General features: G+C 41.6%; 1 protein-coding gene across 7 annotated transcripts in view; it reads left to right on the forward strand.

Moving 5' to 3' along the window:
- Window positions 1–20,071, forward strand: part of LOC310991329 (ral guanine nucleotide dissociation stimulator-like) — an 81,910-nt gene extending 61,839 nt beyond the window's left edge. For 4 of the 7 annotated variants that reach the window (XM_083978991.1, XM_083978990.1, XM_083978989.1 and 1 more), the window contains exons 4-19: window positions 4,015–4,208; window positions 4,468–4,592; window positions 5,525–5,740; window positions 5,849–5,952; window positions 6,856–6,940; window positions 9,639–9,716; window positions 10,863–10,949; window positions 11,162–11,194; window positions 11,340–11,461; window positions 12,140–12,235; window positions 13,148–13,415; window positions 14,511–14,585; window positions 16,570–16,596; window positions 16,806–17,072; window positions 17,929–18,043; window positions 19,337–20,071. In XM_083978991.1, coding sequence (XP_083835117.1) covers window positions 4,015–4,208; window positions 4,468–4,592; window positions 5,525–5,740; window positions 5,849–5,952; window positions 6,856–6,940; window positions 9,639–9,716; window positions 10,863–10,949; window positions 11,162–11,194; window positions 11,340–11,461; window positions 12,140–12,235; window positions 13,148–13,415; window positions 14,511–14,585; window positions 16,570–16,596; window positions 16,806–17,072; window positions 17,929–18,043; window positions 19,337–19,512 — 2,068 coding nt within the window. In that variant the 3' untranslated portion in view covers window positions 19,513–20,071. The remainder of the gene's footprint in view (window positions 1–4,014; window positions 4,209–4,467; window positions 4,593–5,524; window positions 5,741–5,848; window positions 5,953–6,855; window positions 6,941–9,638; window positions 9,717–10,862; window positions 10,950–11,161; window positions 11,195–11,339; window positions 11,462–12,139; window positions 12,236–13,147; window positions 13,416–14,510; window positions 14,586–16,569; window positions 16,597–16,805; window positions 17,073–17,928; window positions 18,044–19,336) is intronic. The other 3 variants (XM_083978992.1, XM_083978988.1, XM_083978987.1) reach the window with 2 other exon arrangements.
- The last annotated feature ends 1,366 nt before the right edge of the window (window positions 20,072–21,437 follow it).

The following is a 21,437-nucleotide window of genomic DNA, read 5'->3' on the forward strand; positions in this document are numbered from 1 at the left end:
CTTTATTAGACTTAGACTTATAGATACTTTATTGATCCCAAAGGAAATCCAAGTATCCAGTAACGCACATACATGTCATATAATGTAATGTACACACATTAACACACAATAACACATTATAATATAATATAGTATAATATATAGGGGTGGTGAAAAAAATCGATAATCGATTAATCGCGATTATTAAATGACCGATTATGAATCGATTATTAATTTTCCAAAAATCGATTATTTATATTTTTCAAAAAAAAAAAAAAAAAATTCAAATTTTTTTTTTTTTTTTTTTTTTTTCAAATTGTAATACAAAGGTGAGTCCTCCTGTTACTGGATGTCATACAGGATTTAACCACAAGGTGGAGCGGTCTGTCTGTCATAACAAGAGGCTGTGTAACTGAGCTAGCGAGCAAGTGTGTAGGTAGGCACTCTAGTGCTAACAAGGTGCTAACGGTGCCGGAGCGAGACAAAGATCGATACAATTGAGTGGCGACAGCTTTTGATGTCGCTGCCAGCGCGGTCACGTGGTTCATGTTCCAAACTAGGCTGCCGCTGTCATGTTTTTCTATGGGACAGACAGGCAGCAGTGAGCTTGCTTTTGAAGCATAAAGTCCGCTAGCTTAATGCTAACGTTGTATAATGTAAAACACCATAGACGGGCTAACAGAAATTAGCATCGCTACAACCATAGCAGTAAAGCTACTAAAAACTGTTTTAATTCTGGCTTTAGCGCTGTTAACACGTCACAACATGAGGACCAGCTGGTCTTCCTCCATAAAGAATCTGGTTGCTCCAGAGCAATGATTTGATCACTGAAGTTGAAGTTACACAGCGTGCTCTGTTTTTATAACAGTAGGCTAAAGTAAAATGTGTGCAAGCTGGTTGTTCCAGAGGAATATTATTTGATCACTAGTTACGTGTGTTGTGTTCTGTTTTTATGTGTACATTATCTAAAGCCTACAGTAAAATATGTGTTGCATCTGTCTTTCAAAAAAATAGACTTACTAATTTAAATCTCCTTTGTGACACTTCCAAAAATACAAAGGGTCCATGATCAGTTAAAGTAACTTATTGTAACAAAAAATCCAAGAATCAAAAAATGAGCCAACAAGCAATCAACGCACAAAGAGAAAATTAATCTGTGGTTTTCAATAAATAAAAATAGGCTAATAATAATTCAGCAACTGACTGATAATAATCATAACAATAATCATTAATAATCGAAAATCGAATCGATAATCGTTAATAATCGAAAATCGGTCTGTAATCGAATCGAGACTTCAATAATCGTAATCGAATCGAATCGGGAAATTGGGCCAATTAACCACCCCTAATAATATAACATAATATAATATAATGTAATATAACAATATAATTTAATATAATATAATATAGTGTAATATAATGTAACATAATGTAATATAACATATTATACAACAGTTAGTTCCGACCGGTCCCAACCGAGCAATTTGATTGGACAACGAGACATTCCATAGTGCTGATATACAGTATAACAGCACTGGGACTTTTCACAGACATAATCACTCCGCTGTTCAGCTGGACAGGAGCTAAGTCAGAGCTACGCTCCCCATACAGGAGCTGCCCCATCTCTCTGCTGCTGCTGCTGCTGCTGCTGCAGTTATAAACGGACCTGAACATTAAAACCTGGACCTGACCTGGTCCGTCTAATTGGAGATAAATCTCTACTAAACCCGGCTGGAAAAAAAATCGCCGCGGGGGCAACTACGTTTTGACGGTGATGTGTTTTGATATTAGCATTAGCTGTTGTTAGCCACGTAGCTCAGCTACTAGCTTCAGCTGTGTTTATATTGATTACATAGCAGATAAACAAATGTAATACGGTATCGATAACGTCTCTGTATGTCTTCACGCTGGTCCTGTTGCTGCGGTGCTAATCAGACACGGGCTCAGAACCAGAACCAGCACTGGAAGCAGCTCGGTGGAGAAGCTTGTAGCTAGTAGCAAGCTAGTATGAAATGTTTATGTGTTGCCTGGCAACAGCCTTGTCTCCCTTCCAGTTGCGGAACTATTTCTGTTGGCGGAGCTAAAGAAATGATTAAATAAACAAACAAATCATAATCTCTTGTAGTTTATTACTGTTCTAAAATGCGCTCGTAGCACTGTTGTATAAAAGCAATATCACACGAGAGGGAGTGCTGTTGTACTGTTTATCAGCACGGTGTGATTATCTGCGGCACTCGGCCTGCGGCCTCGTGCCTACGACCGAATCACAGCCGTGCTGATATACAGTACAACAGCACTCCCTCTCGTGTGATATTGCTTAAATATAGTATAATGTAATATAATATATAACAGATTATATAATATAATATATGACAGATTATATAATAATAATATAATATAGCATAATATAATATAATATAATATAATATAACAGATTATATAATATAACAAAATATAATATAAGGGCATGGTAGAGCAAAATGAAATAGAGATAAAATATAACACATATAAATGATTCACATCAATATGTTATGAGATAAAATACTAAAATTAGAATAAATAGACGAAACTGTGCCAAATTTATTTTTGAACCGTTCCTGTAGCAGATGTTGGAGCCGCTCAGTGTCACATGATCACGTGACATCAAAACAAACAGGAAGCAAAGGGAAGGGTCACGGATGTTGATCGGATATTGATATCGATCGGCGCCTACAGCAGCCAGCAGCCAGTAGCTGAGCTGAATGCACCATTAAGAATCAATGGAAAATGTGCTTTGGAGTCAGATCATAAATGTCTGAGTGATGCAGTGATGCAGCGGTGGTCGTCATGGTGAATGATTTTAATTGGATGGAGAATTAGAAAACGAGTTCCAGGACGAGTGATCAGACGTTTGAAGTCATTTCACAGGAGGTTAAAATACAGAGATTTGGCTCCAAAAATTAAACTTAATAATGAAAATGAGTTATTTTGATGTAACTTTTACATCATTAAAATGTATAAAGAATTAACAGAGACACAGACTGAAACTGGAAATTACATTTCTTTACTTTACTTTACTTTTTTATTTATACATTATATAACCTGCATAAACAATGAAAATAATGAAATTATATCTCCCCCACAATCAATGTTACTGATAAATATTCAATTAAAATAATGTTGGTAGCCAGTAAAAAAGCTATTACAAGAAGATGGCTATCAAAAGAGTCCCCATCGAAAGAGGAGTGGATTGCAATTGTGAAAGAAATATATGACAAGGAAAAACTGACTTTCTCCTTTAACTTGTGCATGGACAAATTCACTACTGGAGGAAATGGACAGCTCATCTGGAATAAGTGGCCACTCATCACAACAGGACACAGTTAACATTTACTAATATAGATTGTGTTTTGTTTATGTACAGTGTCCCTTAATGTCATACTCAAAAAATAGAAAAGAAAAAAAGACAAATTTACATGGAAAAATGAAAAATACTGAATTAATAAAAGAAAGAATTCTAATTTAACAAGGGACGTTGTGTAACTTCTCTTGTTATCTGTTCACGAAAATCGATTATTTGGTTCAAAAGTCTGTTTTTCCTGAATCAGTAATCCCCCCCATCACCAAACTGAAGTGTTCCGGTAAACTCTGAATTTGTTCATAGAGGAGGAATGGAGCGTTACACTGATGCTGCATTCACCTGCAGTCGGGCAGACGGCCGTCGGTAACAAACCAGATGTCATTTTAGTCACAGAAGTCGTGGGTCAGGTAAACAATAACACATCGCCATGACAACATATTGTCATGTGTATTGTTTTGCCTCGTGCCGTTACGTGCAGCGGCTGTCGTCCGTCTGCCGTCTGCCCAATTTCACGTGAATGCAGCATGAAAAATACGATTGAGTTGCTTGTTGCGATACACAACCACAACGCTAGATGGGAGTAATTCCTACACAATGTACCTTTAAAAATGAACTTTTAAAACACCTTGTTTCTGTGTTTTACCTTCTGACCTTCTAACATCTCTCCGTGTGTGTGTGTGTGTGTGTGTGTGCAGCACGGTGTCGTCCATCCTGGGCGCCTGGTTGGACCAGTACTCGGAGGACTTCTGGAGCCCCCCCTCCTACGACTGTCTGCACCAGCTGCTGTCCTACCTCCACCTGCACTTCCCCGGCTCGGACCTGGAGCGCCGCGCACGCAACCTGCTGGCACACTTCCACCGCCGGCAGCAGTGTGAGCCCGATCCCGATGGTAGGAAGGCAGGACAGGACAGGGACTGGGACTGGGACTGGGATGGAGACAGGGATGGAGACAGGGTTGCCAGGGGCGACAGGGCTCAGGGAGGGGCCGCAGTGTTGAGGCTGAGGAGCAGGAAGTGTGTTCAGGTCGAGTTCAGGCTGAGGCAGCGATTTGAAAACGTCTCTCTCTTTCTCTGTGTGTGTGCGTGTGTGCGTGTGCGTGTGTGTGTGTGTGTGTGTGTGTGTGTGTGTGTGTGTGTGTGCGTGTGCAGGGGAACACATCGGCTGCCCTTTCGCCACACAGGAAGAGAGCGGCTTTGAGGACGAACTTCCTGCTTTCAGCTTCCTGTCCTTCGACCCCATCATGGTCGCAGAGCAGTTCACACTCATGGACGCGGTGAGGACGTTTCTCCTTATGATGATAATTATTAATGGATGAACTGTGTTAACTATAGTTTTTATTTATTGTTTTGTCCGTAAAGCGACTAAACCCAGTTTGTCTGCTTGAAAAATTACTAAAATTATGAATGAATCCTAAAATATCTGCATATTGTTTTTGTATTGATCAACTTATTGATTGATCTCTTTACTCTTTACAACAATAAAATGATATCAGGTTTTAAAACACTAGTTTTTTAAATTATTTAATTGGCCTGCTGCTTTTAACCCTTTGACCACCAGGTACTCAGATGTTACAGCTCATTTTTCCAAAGTTTTTTTTAAATGAATATTTAGTTTTGATTATTAAACGTTTTATTCTGTTTGCACAGATCTGAAAATCTGCAAATGAATTCTCAGTTAAAGTTCATTGTCATTCAACATGTGAAGAACATGAAGGAATGAACAATGTGACTCAGGTCCAGCAGAATACAGGATGTTAACATAATAATAAATAATAATAAATCATTTAGATATAACTAATAACAGATAATAAAAATTGGAATAGAAATACACACAAAGTCAAACCAAGCAGCAGCTAGTCACAGCAGAGCAAAGTGTAACTGAATCAAGACGTTCAGGTGAAATATCAAGTTTTTCTTGAATTTTTCCATTTTTTAAATGTAAAAAAATGCCGGGAAATAAATGTGCAAAAATACTAGAAATTATAGAAGTATAATGAAATAACAAAAAGACAAGAAAATAATAACAAGTTGTGTTTCTATAAAGCTTATTCAAAGGAGACGGAGGAAAAAAATCTCTTTAACAGAGTTTAAAACATCTTGACTTTCCCCTGTGAACTCCATTTCCCATAATTCCCCCCTCAGTTCCACCTTTAAAACACTTTACTTCCTGTTCGGTGCCTCTGACTGGTCTTCTCCTTGAAACCAGGACCTGTTTAAGAAGGTGGTCCCGTACCACTGCCTGGGCGGCATCTGGTCTCAGCGGGACAAGAAGGGGAAGGAGCACCTGGCCCCGACCATCCGCGCCACCGTGGCCCAGTTCAACTCCGTCACCAACTGCGTCATCACCACCTGCCTCAGCAACCCGGCGCTCAAACCCAACCAGCGGGCGAGGCTGCTGGAGCGCTGGGTCGACGTCGCCCGGGTGAGAGACTCCACGGCAACGCCATCGCCATCGCTACGTTTTGTTCTGAATGAGGCGTTGATGTAGATGTTGTTTTTCTGACCGTGTCGTTGCTCGTGTTGCCTTCAGGAATGTCGGATCCTGAAGAACTTCTCCTCGCTGCGCGCCATCCTCTCCGCGCTGCAGTGCAACGCCATCCACCGCCTGAAGAGGACGTGGGAGGAGGTGTCGCGGTGAGTCGTCTTCTTCTCCTTCCTCCTCTTCCTCCTCCTCTACTTCCTCTTGGGTTGTGTCCGAAATCACTCCCTCATTCCCTCCTCCCTACTCACTATATAGTGAATTCAATATAGTGACTATATAGTGACTCACTGGTCAAATAAAAAAACACTTTCGGACACGACTCCGCCGCACAGTTAATGACGTATTACGTCGCCTAATTAAAACGTTCCGACCACGATTGTAACGGCCGGTGCAGGTACCATGGATACAACCATGGTAACGACCGTGTAGAGGAGTAAAGCAATATATTAAGCGGTAATATATATATATTTAAGCATCAAAGATGTTCAATCAAACCCACATAGTTTGAAACAACATTCAAAACACACACAGCCAGTGTCACAACTAAGCATAAAGTCCGCTAGCTTAATGCTAACGTTAATGTAAAACACCATAGACGGGCTAACAGAAATTAGCCTCGCTATCCAGGGTCTGTGGTCAGTTTATAACACTTGTTAGGAAATTTGCTCCGACGTTTGTTGTGGGAATCTGTGGAAGCCGCGACCGGACAACTCTGGCAGCCTGGACACATTTATTGAGGCTGCTGCACTACTGCATTTATTTGGTAGCTACACCGGTCGCTCTGGGCCGGTGTGGTAACGGCATCAATCTGTGACCGCAATGCATGATGGGATATCTTGCTCCGGTTAGTGACCATCGGATGCTCACTACATTTCGCGGTGAATTGTGGGATAGATTCAGTCACTATATAGTGACCATTAATAATCACTAAAAATTCGGACACCACTACAAAATGGCCTGGTCACTATATAGAGAGTAGGGGGGGATTTCGGACACAGCCATGTTCTTCTTCATGCTCTGACCTCTGACCTCTGACCTCTGACCTCTGACCACAGCGAGAGCTTCCGTACCTTCCGCGAGCTGTCGGAGATCTTCTCAGACGACAACAACTACTCGCTGAGCCGAGAGCTGCTGGTGAAGGTGAGAACATCCACGACTCACCAGTTTGTTTCTTTGTTTCTTTGTTTCCGGGGAAACTAAAGAGACATATTATTATGGTATATCCATATTGTAGAACATCCTTACGATGTGATGATGTCATGTGTCCGTGCTGAACCTCTGCAAAGTTGCACAACATGAGCTACAGGCGTCTCGCCGTAATCCACCAACCAGATGTCACATGGTTTCCAGTCTCGGTAACATGATCTCCGCGAGATATGTTCAAAACTGACACAAAGTTAAACAAAAAGCAGTAAAATATGCATCAAATGTTTCCTTTTAGCTTTATTATACTGATATAAACAAACAGTGATGAAGCTCTTAACTCTGTTTATCAGGAGAAAGTCTGAAAGAACAAATACAGGGTGATAATGAGTCGACAGATGTGACAGATGTGAAAGCAGAGTGTTAGACTAAAATAATAATAATAATAATAATAATAATATCAATAACTTGTGTAGAAGAGTAAAACAACAGTTTGTTTCTATTAATCAGACAGAATAGTAATAATAAATGGATGTATAAGAGTGACATAACAGCTGCATGTGGCAGCTGGACAGATGTGTCAGCAGCTCTGTGACTTCCTGGTTAGAACAACATGTTCCAGATGTTGCTGATGTGAGTTATGTGGAGTTGGTTTTGTTTTTAAAGGCAGAGAGGCCTCGACACCCGACACCAGAGGACGCAGAGAAACAGGAAGTGAGACGACTAAAATCTACTGTACCTAAGTTCCACATTAGGAAGCCGTTGTCATGACGACTGAGAATAAACAGAAAGAAACGTTTAGTTAAAACGATAAGAAAAGTGCAAGTAAAATACGACGGATGATGTCACAACATCTCTGAACACACAGTTATGACATCATCATTGTTGTTGTTATTAGTATGATTATCTCCATGAGTCCCTTTTTACCCAGTGTCCCTGAACGCACCGCACTCACAGCTCATTGTGTTGTGATACTGTAATACCATACCATACCCAGAGCGATAACATGTTATGTTATATCTATCGCTCTGACCATACCATACCAACTTTATTTCTAAAGCACTTTAAAAACCCAGTGGACCAAAGTGCTGTACAAAATCACACATAAAATATACAATTGGCATAAGACACAAAATGTACATAAAACATAACAGAATAAAATCATAAAGAATAAAATAAAGTGCATTTAAAATGACACTATATAAAACCAATAAAACAATTAAAACATAGCGCATAGGTGAATTAGTCAAACAATAAATAACTAACAGCAGATTAAAAGACATCAATTTAAAACGGGGTCAAAGGCCATGGAGAACAGGTGGGTTTTGAGGTTTTTGAGTTGTTGAATAAATGAGTAAATGAACTAAAAACAGATGAATTACAACGTTGTCCAGTTAAATATAAGAGTGTTACCTGCTCAGGTGTGAGTGAGCAGCTGTTTATTTTATTAACCGTGAGGCGTTCAGGGAGGTCACGGTGAATCGAGCGCTGCTTCCTCTGAGGGAATCCCTGCTGAGTGACGTCGGGGAGGAAACCTCATCGCTCATCGCTCTCCTCTGGCAGGTGGAGATAGATAACGCAGCGCCGATGTGTCCGTGATGTAAGCGAACACCTCGGGGCGTCGCCCTCTCTCTCTCTGTGTCTGTCGTCGCTCTCTCTCTCTATCTGCTCGGAGCAGCGTGCTGCGTTCGCTGGCGCTCGGTCGACTCGGGTTACACAGCGCTGCAGAAGGAGTTACATCATCCTGAGGAATGTGAACTGGACTCTCTCTCTTTCTTTCTCTCTCTTTATCATTCTCTCTCTTTCCCTTTCTCTCCCTTCTCTTTCTTTCTTTCTTTCTTTCTTTCTTTCTTTCTTTCTCTTTCTCTATCTCTCTTTCTCTCTCCTTCTCTTTATCTCTCTTTCTTACTTTCTCTCTCTTTATCTTTCTCTGTCTCTCTTTCGCTCTCCTTCTCTTTCTTTCTTTCTTTCTTTCTTTCTTTCTTTCTTTCTTTCTTTCTCTATCTCTCTTTCTCTCCCTTCTCTTTATCTCTTTCTTTCTTTCTCTTTATGTTTCTCTCCCTTCTTTCTTTCTTTCTTTCTTTCTTTCTTTCTCTATCTCTCTTTCTCTCCCTTCTCTTTATCTCTTTCTTTCTTTCTCTTTATGTTTCTCTCTTTCTCTCCCTTCTCTTTATCTTTCTTTCTTTCTTTCTTTCTCTTTATCTATCTCTCTTTCTCTCCCTTCTCTTTATCTTTCTTTCTTTCTTTCTTTCTTTCTTTCTTTCTTTCTTTGTCTTTGTCTCTCTCTCTTTCATTGTTTCTCTATGTCTTTAACTTTCTCTATCTCTCTTTATCTCCCTTTCTCTCTCTCTTTCTTTCTTTCTTTCTTTCTCTATCCTCTTCTCACTCTCTCTTTCTCTAAACTCTGCAACAAATAAAAAGTGTATCAGAGGGGAAACAACGTGTTTTCATGTTCAGAGACTCTGCGTCCTTCTCACCTGAAACCTGCTGAACATCTGGAAACTCCACACACCATCCAGATGTTTTCACTTCTCCACTACACTACAATCACTCTGAGTTTTAGTTTGTACAAAGTTGCAGTCGACTTGTTTCCATCTGAAACACGTTGTTTTTAATGAGACGATCTGCAGATGCATGATGGGAAATGTTAACACAGGATTAAAGAGTGTGTGTGTCTGTGTGTGTGTCTCTTCAGGAGGGAACGTCGAAGTTCGCCACTCTGGAGCTCAACCCCAAACGAGCCCAGAGGAGACACCAGCAGCAGAGAGAGCTGGTGAGTCGATATGAAATCAATCATCTAATCAATAGTGGATCGTGTGTTGGTGGTTGTGCTGAAGCATCAGCGTCAGGCCGACGGCGCCCTCTGGTGGCGGAGCGGAGTCGCTGCACCGAGTTTCAACACAGTTGTTTATTAGAAGGTTTTGTTTTGTGAGTTATATCATCTTTAGATATTATAATAGTGTCAGAATAATAAAGTCCATGTGATCAATATCTTTCTTTATTAACACACACATTTAAACCACTGGGACTGAACCAAACCATGAAGAACAAACCTCCACCTGCCTACGGTTAAGACATAACGACAGAACAGACACAGAAGTAAACAACAGAGAAGGGGAAAAAACAACATACAGTATAATAATAATAATGATATAATTATATAGTAAATAGGCCGAATCGCCTTGTTGTTTACAACTACTTCCGGGTAGAAAACCAGCACGTAATTTGAATGGGAACAGTAGTAACGAATGAGAGTTTAGCTATATATCATATTTTTCACGCCCTATCACCGTTAAGGCAAACCAGAAATGATTGAAGAAACATCACTATTTCTGTGTGTGTGTTTTGTGTTGCTATGTGTTGTATTTATTCAGTTTGGGGGAATCATAGTGTCTAGAAAGCATCAGTGGCTCAGCTGACAGGGACAGCTAACGGTAGCAAAGCTAACGGCAGTAGCTAAGCTAACATCAGGACATCAGCTGTTAAAACCCTCCCGTTGTCGGACACGACATGAAACTACTCCGGTTAGCTCAGTCATGTTGTAACTAGGATATCTGCTGTAAAAAAATATTTTTTCATGGACCGTTTATTGAGTCACTGAGTTATTAAAGTTAAACAGGTAGCTAACCGTTAGCCCGGCTAATCTATGATAACCATGACTAATTACAAAAATGTGCACACGTAAATAGTAATGTCTGTCCAATCATTGGTTTTATAAACTTAACAAACATTAGATTAGTCTAAACGGCGATATAGTGACATGAAAAATGAGATGGCTAGTGAAATTATCGTCCGTCACTATTGTTCTCATGCTGGTTTTCTACCCGGAAGTAGTTGTAAACAACAAGGAGATTCGTTCTATAAGTAAAAAGGAGGAATAAGTCTAAACATAACTGACTGTGTTGAAATATATTAACAGGGAGTGATGCAGGGAACCATCCCGTACCTGGGAACCTTCCTCACCGACCTGGTGATGATGGACACGGCCATGAAGGACTACACAGAGGTAACACACACACACACACACACACACACACACACACACACACACACACACACACACACACACACACACACACACACACACACGCTGTGTTTGTGTTTATTTTATGAATCACCAGCTCACATTTCTTCTTCTTCCTCCTCCTCCTCTTTCTCTTCTCTTCTTCCTCCTCTTCTCCTCCTTCTCTTCCTCTCCTCCTCCTCTTCCTCCTGCAGGGCGGCCTCATCAACTTTGAGAAGAGACGAAAGGTAAAGTGAAACTAAAAACATCTGAGCATGAATCTTCATCTTCAGTGAGTTCTTCTCTCAGGAACTAACTCGTCTTCACCTCCGTTCATCCCTCCATCTCCATCTCCCTCCTCTTCCTCCTCCTCTCCTCCTCTCCTCCTCTCAGGAGTTCGAGGTGATCGCTCAGATCAAACTGCTGCAGCTCGCCTCCAACAACTACAGCTTCACTCAGGACTCTCACTTCAGAGAGTGGTTCGCTGGCGTGGAGAAGCTCAGCGAGGCCGAGAGGTCAGTCAGTCCGTTGCTATGACGACATCATGACGCAACTACTTGTTATTTCTTGATTATTTCTTATTACATTACCACATTATTAGCGTCCTGTCAATTAAAGGGTTAAAGAAAAAGTACAGGAGTATAAATAGGGTTTCTGTGGGGCCTTAAAAAGTCTTAAAATTTCTGAAAAAATCTAAATTTTAGGCCTTAAAAAGTCTTAAAATCATTGAAGTATTGTGTTCAAGTCTTAAATAATTTTAGACAAGTCTTAATTTTCTACCTCAAATGTTCAATAAAATGCTCTTGTGACACTTCATTGTGCTTTATTGAATTTTCAACGACAAACAAGCCCAACACGCAACTCATATATTGGAGCCAATTTACTTTGCATTCATTTTGTGACTCTTATTTTTTTTGTACGTTTTTGTTTGTCATGATATAGGTTTTAAATTTCATCCATAAAGGTCTTAAAAAAGTCTTAAATCTGAGTTGGTGAAACCTGCAGAAACCCTGATTAAACGGTATAACAGTAAAACTTTTATATATTTACGTAAAAATGAAGTGATTGACAGCGACAGGCTCCTCCCACGCAGTTATCAGGTCCAGCTCATGTTGAGTTCACTGACACATTAGTGTAGGATTTCTGGGCTCTGTTTAAATAACGACCTCTGACCTGTGACCTCTGACCTGCAGCTACAACCTGTCGTGTGAGATCGAGCCTCTGTCGGAGTCGGCCAGCAACACGCTGAGAGCCAAGAAGAACGGAGGCATCATGAAGCGCTGGAGCGAGTGAGTCAACCACCACTCTTAATCCTCCTCCTTCCCTTCTTCCTCCTCCTCCTCTTTATCCTCCTCTTCCTACTGTTCTTCCTCTTCTTCTTCCTGTTCCTCTTCCTCTTCTTCCTCCTGCTCTTTCTCTCCCTCTGCTTCCTCCTTCTCCTCCTCTTCTTGCTCCTCTTCCTTTTATTCTTCCTCTTCTTCTCCTCATCTTTCCTCCTACTGTTCTTCTTCTTCTTCTTCCTCCTCTTTCTTCTTCTTCCTCCTCTTTCTCCTTCTCCTCCTCTTCTTTTTCCTACCGTTTTTCTTCTTCCTCTTCCTCTTCCTCCTCTTTCCCTTTCTCCTCCTCTTCTTGCTCCTCTTCCTTCTTTTCTTCCTTTTCATCTTCCTCCTCCTTCTCTTCCTCCTCTTCTTTCTCCTCCTCTTCCTCTTCTTCTTTCTCCTCCTCCTCTTCCTCCACTTCTTACTCTTCTTCTTCTTCCTCCTCCTCTTCTTCTTCTTCCTCCTCCTCTTTTTCCTCTTCCTCTTCTTTCTCCTCCTCCTCCTCCTCTTTCTCCTCCTCTTCTTCTTCCTCCTCTTCTTCCTCTTCTTTCTCCTCCTCCTCCTCTTCCTCCTCTTCTTCCTCCTCCTCCTCTTCCTCCTCCTCCTCCTCCTCCTCCTCCTCCTCCTCCTCCTCCTCCTCATTCCTTCCTTCTTCTATTCGGCTGCTGAATGCAGAGAATTGAACCTGGTTCCTATGGTAACCCTGCAGCAGTAGAGTGACATGTTTTGTTTTATTCATTTCTATATTTATAATGTATTTATTTATGTTTGTCTCATGTCTGACTCACTCTGTGTCTCTGTGTCTCCATGGCGTCTGTAGAAACCGATTCGTCCTTCCTTCGTGGTTAAATAAAGTTTTCTCTCTCTGTCTCTTTCCTCCAGTCGCCAGCTGACGGACGGCGGCCCCGGCGGCGCCTCGGGCTCCCACTCCAAGTCCTTCGACCACTCTCACTACAGACCGTACCAAGGCAGCGGTAGCGGCGGTGGAGGAGGAGGAGAAAGAGGAGGAGAAAGAGGAGAAAGAGGAGAAAGAGGAGGAGGAGACAGCGGCGACGCCCTCAGCGTCACCTCCGTCAGCTCCAGCGGTTCAGACCTGGAGGACGTGAACGCCAGCTTCCTGTCCGACTCCCCCGAGGGACACGAGAGGAAGGTGAGGAGGGAGGACGGTTTGACTGTTGAAGCCAGAACAGTCAACTGCTAATTGCCATAATAATCCCTATAGTCGTAGCAGTAGGTTCGTTACCTTTAATTGTCGGTGCAAGCTGTTTTTAGAACGGCGGAGCAGAGCGGCGAGCTGCTCAGAGCTACGCTACGGAGGCTCATTATGGGATTTCTTGGTTTCCCTCTTCAAACTCATCAAATACACAATCCAACAACTCCACAACGCTCTGGTGGACAAGTTGTGACCTGCACATTCACCACGCTATGAGATAATAACACAACGTTACCACACAGAGTTGTTTTAGAGGGAAATTCATGCAAAACCGCTGATGCGCGTTGCCTTCAGGGACAGTTTTTCATCAAGCAGTCTCTGTATTTCCCTCTAAAACAGGGGTGTCAAACATGCGGCCCGCGGGCCAAAACCGGCCCGGCAGAGGGTTCTCAGGATGAATTTGCCAACTGTGAAAATTACATAGAAGACATACTGTAAGAGGCATAATATTGTTGAAATTGCACATTTAATCAAGAAATGTCAAGTTGGTTTGTAAAAGAATAGTTCATTAACTGTAAACATCTTAATAATGCACTAAAACAAAGGGAACTCAATGTTCTTTTTACTTATATGGTATCATGCTATTATTTTACTGGTCCGGCCCACTTGAGATCAGATTGCGCTGTTTGTGGCCCCTGAACTAAAATGAGTTTGACACCCCTGCTTTAAAACAACTCTGTCTGGTAACGTTGTCTTATTATCTCATAGCGTGGTGAATATGCAGGTCACAACTTGTCCACCAGAGCGTTTTGGAGTTGTTGAATTGTGTATTTGATGAGTTTGATGAGGGAAACCAAGAAATCCCATAATGAACCTCCGTAGCGTAGCTCTGAGCAGCTCACGGCTCTGCTCTGCCGTTCTTGCACCGGCAATTAAAGGTAACAAACCTATAATGCTATGACTATAGGGATTATAGCAATGGGCCAATTTGCCAAAATGTTGAACTATCCCTTTAACCTGAGGACGTGGCTCCTCCTCTTCCTCGTCGTCCTGTCGACTGACGGCGTCTCTGTCTCTGTGTTTTGTCTCCAGACGTCGACTCCGTCCGTCAAACTGAGCGTCTCGGCTCTGGGGAGAGAAGCTCCAGCAGCCGACACCACCTCAACAGTAACTCACTCTCTTTGTCCTTCACACTCCATCCGTGTGTTCACCACAGACTTATTCATTTATTTATTTTTGTGTTAACTGTTTATTGAATTTTACATATAAGAAAAAAACAGTATTGTTCTATACAATAGTAATTACAGATGGACACATATAGTTAAAAGTAAAACAAAACAAAAAAAGACAAACAAGAGGAAAGAAAGAAAGAAGATGGGTTGATAGAGGAAGAGAAAAAGACGATAAATAGATATACAAGTGAATAAATTAATGTGTGAATAGATAAAATAACAGTTGTACTACTCAAGAATAATAAAAATGGCAACACTTTATAATAACTTAACACTATTAAGCATTAGTTAAGCATTAAATACTGATTTCCTCATTTATAACACATGAATACATTAGTATGTAGTTTATAAACGCAGTTTAAAATGTTTTACTCATCATTGATAAGCACTAACTGTGTTTATAAACTACATACTAATGAATATTCATGTGTTATAAATGAAGAATTCAGTATTTATTAATGCTTAACTAATGCTTAATAGTGTGTAGCTACTTATTTTAAAGTGTTACCAAAAAAACAAACAAATAAATAGATTAATAAGATCAATAAAGAAGCATACATATCTAAATTGGCAGGTAGTAAGAAATATAAATCAATTAAAAATAAATAAGTTAGTAATTAAAAAAGAAAAAGTAAATGAGTGAATAAATAATAATAAGTCCAGCCTGAATTCAACTCAACTCAACTCGTATCCTGTAGCGCCACCTAGGTCTGTCACAGTCATGAAGTTTAAGTTGAAGATTAATTACCATACAAATAATTGTGATTTAATTGTTTTTTTTTAATCATTTTATGCCACAATTATAATATAAGTCTGAACATAGTTTAATAATACACATACAAAAAAGAAGAGACATTTATATCCATGATGCTAATGTCATTAGATGATTATATAGCTCATCCAATAGTAGAAATAAACAGTTGGAGGCTCCTGTTAGTTTCATTCACATGTTTTCACACAGATGGATGGAAATGATTTTAATGACGATGCAAAATAATAGTGATCAGGCGATGATGTCATAATTGTGACAGGCCTAGCGCCACCATCAGGTCAGTTAATGAATATGACGTCTAAAGTCAGGAAGCCAATACAATAGAGAATCAGTTTGCAGCTTCTTACATGTGAAAACTTGTAGTTTTTCTGTTTAGGTTTTCTGTTTTGTTTTTGTTTTGTTTTTCAGAATCAAAAAGATACAAAAACTAATCAATAATCACTGAGTCATTATAAATAAAAACAGTCAATGTGTAAAATAGATGGAATAAAGCGCCACGTCTCCAAACTAGGGATGTCACGATTCTAAATTTTCTTGGTACGATTATTGTCAGAGAAATAATCACGGTGTTACGATTATCACGATTATTATGCATTAATTAATTTCACAACATCAAATATAGTCAAAATATAATTACATTACTCGTTGTTTACACAAAATATTTCAAGTATCTATTAATATAGGAACAATTATTAACCCCCAGAGGAGGTGTTTGAAATATTCAGGTCATAAATTGTGATCTATACCGAATGTTTGCGTTTATTTTAAATCGTTTTTTGCTTTGTTTTTAATTAAAAATGACACGCTAACATTTAAATTCCTAATTCAATGTTACATTAGGTAAATGGACCAGTATCTGTGCATTAACCTTTATTTTTGCTTACATCTGCCGATATGGTTCCAACATACTGTAATCTTTTTGGGAAAGTGACGGTATTTAGGAATCTTTACGATTAATTAATTAATTGTGGCGATTAATACCGCGATTAATTGTGAAAACAAGTAATCGTGACATCCCTACTCCAAACACTACGTTTCCCATCATGCATCTCATTGTTAGCTCGTCCATTCAGTTTGTGACCAAGCTTTATCTCAGAGCTCATGAGACATTTAACTCTTTTGATTGATCCCACTTCTCTCGCTACAGCAGCAGAGAAGCTCACAGGCCACAAAAGTAAGAAATATAAAACTTATCTCACAAAATCTGATTTCTTCTGTTCAGTCATTATTAGAATTAAGAAGAAAAACGTTCTATACAAGTTGTTCAATGATAATAAAGAGTGGGAGAGTGCAGGTTAACACAGAGTCAGATGGACGTTGACACCATGACGCTGTGTAAAAAAAAATCAATCAATAATCAATAACTCCGTCTTGTTCCTGCAGTTCTGGGAGTGCACCTCTCTGTCCTCTCTGGACACGTCGGGGATGGGCTCCAGCTCCGGCTCGGCCTCGGGCTCCAGCAGCGCCTCGTCCTCCTCCGTGTCCTCGTCCACGCCGCTGTCCGCCTCGCGCTCGCACAAGCGCTCGGTGTCGGCCGTGTCCAACTACTCCACGCTGTCGCTGCCGCTCTACAACCAGCAGGTGGACGACTGCTGCATCATCAGGGTCAGCCTGGACGTGGAGAACGGCAACATGTACAAGAGCATCCTGGTGAGGAGGCCACGGCTGCTTTTAACACCCACACTAGAATTAGTACCATTAGTTTTTGTTTTGTTTTTTCCGTTTTTTTTATTTGTGCATTTGATTTAAAAAAAAGATCAAAAACAACAAAAAACAAAGATGCACAGGTGAGATTAAAACCTGCCCATACACATTTGATTATAATTTACATCCATACATATATTTAAAATACCTAAAAGAGAAAAGGAAATCTGAACAATATTCTTTACAACTTTATTAGATGTATAAGAAATGTGTTTTTACCAACTGAGCTGATCTTCTAAAACCAAAAAAATCTCTCTATTATTTTTCTTTTTTCCAGTTCTGCATCTTCAGATTTAATTAATATGATTCAATTAACAGAATAAGATCATTTTTAGTGAAACTCGAAAGATGCTAAATATCAGAAAAAGCTGCAAAGTGTGATGTTATGAATCAAAGAGGAGACTTTAAATCTTCTTCATATCTCAGAAATCAGATTCATATTCATATTCATGTATTTATTGGTTTATTTTAAGAGGGACAATGCAACATTTACCAACAGTATAAAAGACTCTAAGTTCAGCCAACAAGGCTGATTGTCACCTGCTGTCTTGTCCAGATGTTACAGAGAAACTAAAAACTGAAAGAAACTGAATAGAGACATTAATTTAACACAAAAAAACCAGGGCATCACACCTAACTGTATTTATAAACTACATACTAATGAGTTTTCATGCGTTATAAATGAAGAATTCAGTATTTATTAATGCTTAACTAATGCTTAATAGTGTGTACTTATTATAAAGTGTCAAACTCTGAACCTTATAAAACTAAAACAGAACATTGTTGTGTGTTTGTGCTGCAGGTGACGAGTCAGGACAAGACGCCGGCCGTCATCAGGAAGGCCATGATCAAACACAACCTGGAGCGGGAGAAGACGGAGGAATACGAGCTGATGCAGAAGATCTCAGAGGACAAAGGTGAAGAACCTCTCAGGCTCTGCTGGGTTTTTTCCCTTATTTTTTATGTTATGAATTTGTTGATGAAGTCAAAGGCGAGCCGCCGGGCGCCGCCGCTGCCTTGGTTTAAGCGTGCGTGTGTGTGTGCGTGGGGATGGGTCTCTTGTTGCGCGCACAAACCCATTACTTTCATGTGCGCTCACAACCAAAAGTGACGCCGTAGTGGTGCGTTTTCGGTGCGACGTGCTTGTTTCCTGCTTCTCCCGTCGGTGTTGTGTCACACCCCCCCGATTCTCCCTCAGTCTGTAAACTTCTTCACGTGGAGCTCTGCCCCGTTTGAAAGGAGCAGGAGGCCCGTATGCTGAAAGATGTCGCTTCAGACATGTAGAATGTGTGTTATAGAAGAGAAACACCTATTTCAGGACTACTGACTTGTATCAACAGAACAGACATATCCTGTGATTTTCAGCCTCCTTCCATATTTAATGGAGGGGGACAATGCAATGACAGTGCAGCTATCAAGATGCTTTTGACACCTTGGCCTCAAGAAAAAGAAAGAAAAAAAAGAAGCACCAAACAAACAAACAAACAAACAAACAAACAAACAGGGAAACCCCCTTATTTATTCTGTCTTGTTCTCTTTAATTGAAATAACAGGCCTTAAATTAATTTGCCTGGGGGCTACTTTTATTCATGGTAAAAAAAAAAAAATTTAAAAAAAGCTAGTTGTTTGCTATAGAAGTGCACTATGTTAAATGTTTCCTGTGTTGAAAATTGACAATAGATATGAAAATGCACTTCGTTGTTTTTATTTATTTGACATAGGGGTAGGCTATAGCTTATATATAAGACACCATTTGGACTTTATAAGGATCGGACCTTTCACTTGGATGAAAGTTTAGTAACTGGACCTCAATGAATTTTAATTGAATACCCCTGCCCTATAGTCATAGCAGTAGGTTCGTTAACTTTAATTGTCGGTGCAAGCTGTTTTTAGAACGGCGGAGCAGAGCCGTGAGCTGCTCAGAGCTACGCTACGGAGGCTCATGGGATTTCTTGGTTTCCCTCATCAAACTCATCAAATACACAATCCAACAACTCCAAAATCGATCGTTTTCTCCCCCGGGATGACGGCGGAGGTTGGCCGACCGACCAGCTCTCCAGACCGGCTACTGCCTCTGTGATGTCGCGGTCATTGCTGAGCTTTGCCAAAATGTTGAACTATCCCTATGATTTCATTATTTTCATTGTTTTATAATGTGAAACTAAACTAAACCGTTGGTCTTTAATGTTTTTTGCTCCGTCTCTCTGCAGAGCTGCGGATCCCGGACAACGCCAACGTCTTCTACGCCATGAACTCCACTGCCAACTACGACTTTGTGCTGAAGAGGCGCGGCCTGGCTCGGCCCGTTCGCGCCAAGAACGTGGCGAGCTCCACGTTGCCGCGCATGAAACAGAAGGGACTGAAAATCGCCAAAGGGATCTTCTGAGGAGGGAGACGGCCTTCCTCTCCCTCCTCCTCCTCTTCCTCCTCCTCTTTCTCCTCCTCCTCCTCCTCTTCCTCCTCCCTCGCTGGCATCCAAAACCTCAGAGGAAGCGTTTTTCTTGTCGAAAAGGGGCGACTCGACTCGACTCGGACCCACAGAGTCTCTGAGTTTTGCCTTTTTTTCAGGACAAAGACTTGAGACGCCAGAGGAGGAAACGAGCGAGCAGCCTTTCTACGCGTCCGCCATGATGATGATGAAGAAGATGAAGATGAAGAAGCAGAAGAAGCGGCGGCGGCGGCGGAGCGTCTTAGCACTTAGCAGCACGGCGTCCTCCGAGGACACAGGACACGCCCACCTGGACGCTGAGGGACATGGAGGTGGGACACAGCAGCAGCGATGGCGACGGTGGAGTCGCACGTCGCTGCTTTTTGACGCCCAAAACCGGTGGAAACTCGTCGTGACCGGTAACGGAGAAAAAAAACTCTGATCCGTTTCATTTCCTGGTTCGTCACCTTTTGTTTACATTTGTTTACATCAGTGGACTCTTCCTCCTCTTCCTCCTCCTCTCCTCCTCTTCTTCTTCTTCCTCCTCTTCCTCTCTCCTCCTCTTCTTCTTCTTCCTCTATCCTCCTCTTCTTCCTCCTCTTCCTCTCTCCTCCTCCTCTTCTTCCCCCTCTTCTCCCCTCTTTGTCTTCCTCCTCCTCCTCCTCTTCCTCTCTCCTCTTCCTCCTCCTCCTCTTCTTCCTCTCTCCTCCTCTTCTTCTTCCTCTCTCCTTCTCTTCCTCCTCCTCCTCTTCTCTCCTCTTTGTTTTCCTCCTCTCTCTCCCTCCTCCTCTTCTTCCTCCTTCTCCTCCTCTTCTTCCTCCTCCTCTTCTCTGCTCTTTGTTTTCCTCTTCCTCTCCTCCTCTCTTCCTCCTCTCTCCTCCTCGTCTTCCTCCTCTTCTTCCTCACTCCTCTTCCTCCTTGTCTTCCTCCACCTCCTCTTCCTCCTCCTCTTCCTCTCGCCTCCTTGTCTTCCTCTTCTTCTTCCTCTTCTTCCTCTCTCCTCCTCTTCTTTCTCTTCCTCCTCTCTCCTCCTTGTCTTCCTCCTCCTTCTCCTCTTCCTCTCTCTTCTTCCTCTATCCTCTTCCTCCTCTTCCTCCTCCTCTTCTCTCCTCTTTGTTTTCCTCCTCTCTCCTCCCTCCTCCTCCTCCTCTTCCTCCCTCTCTCCCTCTTCCTCTTCCTCCTCCTCCTCCTCCTCCTCCTCCTCCTCCTCCTCCTCTTCGCACCAGGAGTTCTGCACCTTCAACTGAAAACACTTTGTCCCGTCCTCGGCGCCGTCGTCGTCCCTCTGGAGTGAACATACGTAACGTGAACAGTACGACGCCACGGCGAGCGAACACACACCTGAGAGTGAGAGTGTGTGTGTGTGTGTGTGTGTGTGTGTGTGTGTGTGTGTGTGTGTGTGTGTGTGTGTGTGTGTGTGTGTGTGTGTGTGTGTGTGTGTGTGTGTGTGTGTGTGTGTGTGTGTGTGTGTGTGTGTGTGTGTGTGTGTGTGTGTGTTCCAGCTGTGCGTTGGAATGTGTTTCTATTTCTTCAGGGAACTTTTAACGGCGAGCGTTGCCGTTGCCGTTGCCGCCGCCGCCTGATGTCGCCTCTCTCTCTCTCTCCTTTCACACCAGCGACACCGACGAGGAGGAATCTGAACTCTTCACCTTCTGAACGCTGCCATGTTGAAAAAATAAATAAATAACACTTTTAAAAAAAAAAAAGGAGAGGAAGAACAAAAAACAAAAGGTGACGTCCGTTCGATCACATGCCACTATTTCCTTCTTTTTTTTTTTGTGCGTGTGTGTGTGTGTGTGTTTTTATGAATGAACCACTACACGGTGACGAGCAGGTCGGACCTGAGCGGAGAAACAAACAGAATAAACTGAGTGTACATATGA

The sequence above is a fragment of the Trachurus trachurus genome (genome assembly GCF_905171665.1).
Source record: "Trachurus trachurus genome assembly, chromosome: 9".
NCBI classification, from domain to species: Eukaryota; Metazoa; Chordata; class Actinopteri; order Carangiformes; family Carangidae; genus Trachurus; species Trachurus trachurus.